General features: G+C 44.4%; 1 protein-coding gene across 1 annotated transcript; it reads right to left on the bottom strand.

The window, feature by feature from the left end:
* Window positions 1-234: 234 nt before the first annotated feature.
* On the bottom strand, window positions 235-6,663 carry klf6a (Kruppel-like factor 6a). Its single transcript, XM_034222624.1, has 4 exons — window positions 6,321-6,663; window positions 4,146-4,728; window positions 3,248-3,371; window positions 235-2,792 (listed from the first exon to the last, which is right to left on the bottom strand). Exons 1-4 carry the CDS (start codon window positions 6,420-6,422, stop codon window positions 2,741-2,743), a joined length of 861 nt encoding a protein of 286 aa, XP_034078515.1. The 5' UTR covers window positions 6,423-6,663; the 3' UTR covers window positions 235-2,740.
* Window positions 6,664-7,664: the final 1,001 nt, after the last annotated feature.

Below are 7,664 nucleotides of genomic sequence, written 5' to 3'. Positions count from 1 at the left end.
CTTCTAGCAGGTAAACAAAGAATTTATATTGCACAAAGTGGAAATTCTAAATGTCAGATATGTGCCCCCGGTGCTCACACACTGACACTAATCTCATTGTGTCCGTATTACTGCAGCAGCAAATGTAGCCATTCATCCTCAGCACGCTGCAAACCTCCCACAGATAAAGAAAAAGCCTTCACAATAATCAGGCAGAACTGAGGAGAATCAACAAATGAGACAAAGGAAGCAAGCCAAAGTCAGATAAGAATTTCTTATTATTCCAATAAAAAATACATTCATACAGAAATATAACAATTTTGCAAAACAATTTCAAATAAAAATTTCATAAAGCATAAACATAACAATTTTACAAAAGTTTTTTTTTCCTTTTTTTTTTATACAAAGATTCAGTTGAGAACAAAGATCTGTGTGTGTGACAGAAGAAGTTGGGGTAGTGGGATGAAGGCGAATGATGGAAAAAGATGTGAGCAAACACAGGGCTTAATCAAGGCTCAATTACCATTTGAAAAGTATTGGCTGCCGTTTGCACCGAATGGATGTTCCTTTCCTTTTTGCCCACAAAAAGGCACTGCCAGCACTCCCCAAATCTATCGCAGCAAGCAGTTTCAACTTTGTACTCATCTTGTCTCTTTCACTCGCTGATCTGAAATCCATAAGTCGTGCTGCAACATCGAATTCCTACAGCAGTGATCTGGAGTGGGTGGCACTTTTTTCCTGAAACAGTAATAAGTATAAACCCTACAATGACTATGGTTTGGTCCCACTCCACATCCAATAACAGATCCACCTTTAACGGGGATACTGTCATTGTTTTTTTGTCCAACTTCCGTGTGCACGCTTGATCTTTATCTGCTCCCCTGTCCCCCCATCGCTCGCTCCTGTGGTTTTGATAATACTGTTGCAGCTTGGCTAAAACAACGTTCCCCAGACAGGTCAATAACCAACCTACACAGTCAGCAGTCTGTGACAGATTCCATGCCAACAAAGCCTTTAGCAATTCATTACTGAGAGGCAGTACAAGGCGAGGCCTGTCCGACTGCAGCCTGTTAATTACAATAAATCTTTAGCTTTTTCTTCAGTCCCACTTGCAGAGATGGAGGGACAGAAGGGGGGGGGGGGGGGATGATGATGGGGAGGGAGACTGCGAAAAAAGAGCAGCACTGCACACATTTGTTTCCCTAGTCTGGTTGTTTTGTACCTTAGAGCTGTGTGTGATGGACTGGAGTACAAACTACACAGTAGCTTTTAATAAATGAATTTAAGTGATCTAAACATATTTACATGTTCTGACTTGATTGAATGTGATAACCGGCGCTCCGACTCGAAAAGTGCTTTTATCTGAAGAAATTTTTTAGCAACGCGATTAATGGTCAGAACAGATGCGGACAGCGGTCATTAAACACAAAGAGGTGCGAGTTCATGCGTAATTGAGCCTTGATCAAGCTTTTCAAATCACCCATATAACAAATGTGACTTCCACGGCGAGCAAAACCACCGCTACCACAGGGCTAAGTCACTTGCATAAGGCACCATTAAGGTCAACAGTGCATTATTAGATAAAAAAAGTAAATCAAAATGACTCCTCAAGGCATAGGATGAATGAGAGAATGAGTAAGCAGTGGTGAAGTCTCCAGCCGGATAAAGAAACGGATGAAAGAATAAAAGAAGAGGGAAATCATCAAGGCTTTATGTACAATATTGTAACATTTAACCGTCCGCACTTTAGCTGCACTTTTATTCAAACTATTTGCAGTCCTGATTACAGTGGAAACATGAAATGAACAAACCCTAGAACCATGCAACACCTGTCTATGATACTGAAGTTATAGTATAGTTGTGTTATAACTCTAAGCACACAGCTTATACAATTGGACTACAAATAGAGCTTTGTAGCTTGTAAAAAAATAATAAACCAGGCTACATAACACATTGCACATTTAGTAGCTGCACCAAAAACACCAAAAAAGCTCCTGTCATACAGTGACCGGGTGGGTGGGGTGTTTTGGGTCACTGACCAGAAGGGGGACACGTCCTCCTTCTAGAAAGTCAAACCCAAGGCGTCAAAAGCTTTGAAAGCTTCCGAGACCCCCCCCCCCCCCTCCCCTCTTGGTGCCAGACAGACAGGCAGGAACTTCCATCCTGCCCCATCCTCACACTGCCACCGGGGAAACGAAAATTCCCCCCAGAAACCCATTCAGTCCACAGCAACATCGGTGCCAGCCCCGCACCATCCATCAATCCAACTCCAAAAAAAAAAACCCCTCTCCTCTTCCTCTCCTCCCAGGGGGGGGCCAGTCAGCCGATCTCAGACATTCACAGTGCACACATGCTTACCTCAGACAGTTTTGTAAAGTACCAGTGTATCTGCTGTCCGGGAGATGTCCCCCAAAAACATCATGCACCATACATACAGATCATTCACTCTTTTTGTTTGTGTGTGTCTTTTATCTTTTTTTTTTTTTTTTTGTGTGTGTCCTTCTCAAAAAAAATGTCTTCCCCATCCATGATTTTGTCCTTTTTCGTTGCAACAGACAACCTTTCAGAGCGCCTTTCTCCAAAGAGAGGTCCCGGAGGCACTGGGTTTCAGTATGGTGCAAAACGGCATGCTTTGGCTGGAACACACTCCCGCCACTCTGCTCTGGGACAGTTCAACCAAGAGACTGGTCGGGAGACGACATTTGTTTTTTTTCTTTCCAAACTTTCCCCTTTTTCCGCCTTGGTTGGAGCTTGCCCTTCTCTAGACGTGCCTCTTCATGTGAAGAGCCAGATGATCGGACCTGGAGAAACATCTGTGGAGGAAGGGGAGCAGGAAGTCAGTATCAATACAAAAGATAGAACAGGTTTTGTGCTCCAGTGATTACCAATAGATAAGAATTTGAGCCTTTAGATCACATGCTTTGTCATAATGGAAGCATGAAATTCCTTCTGAGAACAGGCCAGAATGACCTCCTTCAAACAAAATATGCAATTGAGACACTTTGTAGATGATCTCAAACCTAGTTTTGCAATGTCTTAGCTAACATTCATACCAAGGCTTATACTGGCTGATTTATCCATGTAGCTTTAATGCTTAGCTACCTGAATAAAATGCATCAGTGCTTCCGTTCTTTAAAGACATGCATTATTATCTAGATGATGCAAGAATAGGAGATCACATCAGGAGAAATGTGGTGCATGCCTCAGCTCTGTGTTAAAGGCTTATCAGAAGTCTAGTGACATTCCTTCAGACAAATGGCTGGCTTACCTGTCACAGTGACTGCATTTAAATGGCTTGGCCCCAGTGTGCTTCCTGAAGTGCCTGGTCAACTCGTCGCTTCGTGCAAAACGCCACTCACAGCCCTCCCATGAACACCTGTAGGGTTTCTCACCTGCAGGACAAACAGTAGGGGCGATTAATTCAGCTCAAACACAAAAGGAATGTTTTTTATCCTGCTCAGGCTGTGATTGGTCGACTCTGCGCTGTTGTCATTCAAATTCATTCAGATAAATCAGCGCGGAGCCAGGGCAGATGACATAAGTGCTGACAAGTCACTCGAGACCCGGATTCCACAGAACCGGTTTGATCACTAGCTGTGTTTTGTCAACCACCTGAAACATGGTAAGAATGCTAATAGCGATGCTGCGTAGGTGAACATGTGAAATGTATAAAATGAAGTATACTTTTAATCAAAAATAAGAAACGCTCAAATGACCATTCAAAGCCCTTCCAGCTCGATGCCCCCTGGCTCCCCGCCCATTCACCCCTTTCCCATGGTGAAACTCAATCTGTTTTCAAGTCCTTTTATCTCCCATGTGCAACCCCTCCCCCCTGTTCGCTCCCTCCCTCGCTCGCTCACTCACTCACTCAGTCAGTCACATTCCAGATAGATTAGGTCACAGTTTAGGTATCCAGCCATGCAGAGCTAATACTCGCAGCGCTCCAGCTGAGGACATCATGCAATGTGGACGTTTAATTACATTGCACAATGGACGGACAATGACGTTAAGGTGGAAGACTGAATTAAAAGCACTTCCGCCATCCGCTGTTTTAAACACTATGAATGAATTGGCTTGAGAACAGCTGAGCAGACCCTTCTGTTTACATTCATCACACGTGGTCATGATGTTGGTAAACTAGGGTTGGATAGGAGCTTGGATCTCACCTGTATGAGTGCGCTGGTGTGCTTTTAGGTGGGAGCTCTTTGTGTAAACCTTGCGACAGCCGTTGAAGTGACACCTGTGCACTCGCCTCCTGCCGTCTGGGGACGCGTCCCCGCAACTGAGTCCCGTCTTTTCCGTACTCTTTGCCACCCCGCCGGTCCTGATTTTGCCCGGCAAGTGCGCCTCGGCATGTGTGTTGACCCAGCCATTAGTCACGACACTGGGCTCCGAGTTGGCCTCCGGAGAGGACGGGGGAGTGCTTATGATGGATGGGCTAAAAGGTCCAGAGCCAACCAAGACAGAGCCCAGAGGGTTGGAGGTAAAGCTGTGTGTGGGCGAGAGCTCCTCAGAGCTGTCTGAAGCTTCACTGCTGGCGTCAGAATTCACACTGTTGGTGTCCAAGATTGGGCTGTCCTGATTGTCCTCGTCCTGGGCCGCGGGCAGCTTTGGGTCGGACTCGGCCTTGGCCTTGTCCCCGCAGACCAAGATCAACTTGCTCCAGAGGTCCTCCTGGCTGTCGAACTTGAGTTCTGCCGTGGAGACGTAAGGCTCGCTCTGAAGGTAGCGCTCCAACTCCAAGCATGTCTGGTCGAATGAGAAGATTGAAAAAAAACGAGTTACAACAAACCCCAAAGAGAGGATTTTCATTCACACCAGCACATTGCTTCTGTGTGGGAAACCCTTCTAAATGATGCATGTGCACCTAAAATGCCTAGTGTGGTGTAATATTTATTAAGTGCTTACAGCAGGAAACATTAAACAGGAAATAGTAGCAATTACAGCACTTATCTTTAGTGTACTCTTAGGCTCATACTTGTAATGAGCAGGTTTAGATATAACAGCTGTTAAGATTAATGGATGGAAAGATAATCAATCGTTTTTTAAGCAAAAAAGCCAAATATTCGCTGGTTTCAGCTTCTCAAAAGAAAATTATGCTGCTTGTTTGCATTCATTTAATGTCATATCTTTGGTTTTGATTGTTTCTGAGAAAATAAAATAAAACACATGATCTTGGGTTTATATGAATCAACTCGAAAACAAATTTATTTGCATTGCACATGCCTAGAGTCACTGATTTACTCCTTTTCATAATAAGGGCTCATCTCAAACATCACCACATGTGCCCCCCACCTCAGCTTCATGTCATGTAAGCAGACCTGATCTGTCATCCCCTCTGAACTCCAATCCTCCTGCACCTGAGTTCAGCCTAACACTAAACTTGCTTTGTCATTTCAACACTTGCATGACTCACTGAACAAATCTAAAGTCCTTTTAAGGAAGCCGCTCAACTCCCCCCCCCCCCCCCCCTCCCTCCTTCCTTCCTCCAACATGAGCCATGCAGATGCTTTTTCTCATGCAAACCTATGACATGCAATCACATCCTTCCTCAGTGGCAGCCACTCCACAAGATATTTGACTTCAGAGCGCCATTTAAGTTGAAAAGCAAGGGGCCATTCATTAGACAGCAGCTTTGACAGGGCAGATGTAAAAGAAAATATTTCCCTCCAGGCTCCTGCAGCCCAACAACATATTTTCCAGCTGTGCTGGTGCCTACTCATGCAAGCAGGAATTGGCCCTGTATGACATTTGATAGTGCCATGTTGTGGAGCACATTCAAATTCAAGAATGATGAGTTTGTAAGGATATTATGGCTTAGAAAAACAAATGATAAAGCTGAAACAATATAAAATGGAAAGCTGATGTTGGTTTTCAGACTGTGGCAAAACAGACCGACTGAATCATGTTGTAAAAAGTAAATTATTGGCACATCTTTAGAGCTGATCCTGAGCCAACGCGCTTCTAACACTTTGAATTAACTGCCGACGTGTTTGAAATCATACTTCCTTCTAGTGAAACCAGCACTCATGCCCTGAAAGCAGCCAATGAAAGGAGAAGTCAAAATAAAGCAGGGCAGTAAACGCAGCACGCCGCTGCTTGTATTACTCTGTGCCCATTCATCTTGGAGGAGCAGAGTCTCGACTCCAGCTGTCAGACTGACACACTGATCCACTTCAGAAAACTTCATAAGGGAACCGATCGTGAAATATCGCGTCAGGTGAAATGATGTGCACGGTGTTTACAACAGTTATGATGCGAGTCACTAACTTTGCGGTGTAATCTATGAAATAAAAGCAAAGCGTCTCAGTTCCGCTTCTTTGAAAATAACGTATATTCACCTGCTGCCAGTACTCCTCCAGTGACGGTAAGGCTGAGAAATAGCCCGTGTCGTGAACTATTTGAAGTTCTTGAAAGATGCTGCACATGGGTAGAACATCCATTTTCCAGAGTTGGGTTAAAAAATATTAAGCTGCAGTTAAATGTGTTGTAAAAAAACAACCGAGCGGAAGCGATGAGAGCGGTCCCCTGCGATGCAAGCCCGTAAAGAAGCGCTCGTTTTCAGTAGCGGTACAACCGAGCGTCCGTCCGTCAGTCCCCCCCTTCTTCTGCTTCTTCTTCTTCTCTGCGTTCAAGGTGTTTGCAAACACTGCACTGGACTGGATGGGGAACAACTGCGCTCTGCAAACTTCCCTATTCAAACCTCCAAGCCCGCCCCCCCCCTAACCCCCCCTTACTCACGGCAGGATTACGCCTGCATCCGATGAGCCAATCAGCGTCGAGCAGCGTCAGGGCTTGCAAATGATATCACAGTCAACCAATCCGGGCAGGCCTCTGACTTAATTTGGTTCCTTCTCCGTTTTAATTGGCGCGTTTAACTCCCAGTGTCTCGCCGCTGATTGGTTGGTTATTTATAGGCATGTATATAAGCGAGTGATGGGCTCTCTGTCCGTGCAGTCTTTTCTGTCGGCGACGTGTTTCGCCACAGACAGCGCCTGTGAGCCGAAACAGTTCTATTCCTCTTCAGTGGAAAACATCTCTCTCTCTTTCTCCCTCTCTCTGTAACTTTGTCATAAGTAGCACTTGCAACACGGCTGTTTAAGGAGAGGATTTCACCAAGCCTGTAACTGTGGTGAAGTGCATGTTGACATCAGCAACTGAATACATGTCTTGGGACACAGTGACTAATGGATGGCAGGATATTATGTGTTATCAACGCATGCCTTTAGAGGAAGCATTTTTCCTCACTTCTCTCTGACTGAATTTATATAGACTTCTGCTTTAGTTCTGAAAAAGACCAGAGTTGCACTCTCTGCTAAGTAAGGGTTTCACAAGTGCATATTGCCATTAGTTAAAAAAGCTTTTATCAGCTAATTTGCACTTAAAAGAGCATGCATCAGATTAAGATTCAAAGGAGTTCCCAGAAGTTAAAGGATTTGTTTTACCCCAGTTTAGTTATTATGATTCATGGAGAAACACATGGTGATTTCCCAAAACATCTCAGACCAGAATAATTTCTCTGCAACCTCTTCAGGGAAGTGGTTTGTAACCTTTTTTTGAGAAAAGGGAATATATACTTATGACCCCAAATTAGTGTCAACATTAGCTCTAAGCTACAACTGAAAAGTGATTTCCCCCTCAAATATACAAATTCAAGCATTTCAGGAGGTTTGTTGTTTTTCTTT

Source organism: Gymnodraco acuticeps, unplaced genomic scaffold (assembly GCF_902827175.1).
Source record: "Gymnodraco acuticeps unplaced genomic scaffold, fGymAcu1.1, whole genome shotgun sequence".
NCBI lineage: Eukaryota > Metazoa > Chordata > Actinopteri > Perciformes > Bathydraconidae > Gymnodraco > Gymnodraco acuticeps.
This window is presented reverse-complemented; position numbering and strand designations above follow the sequence as displayed.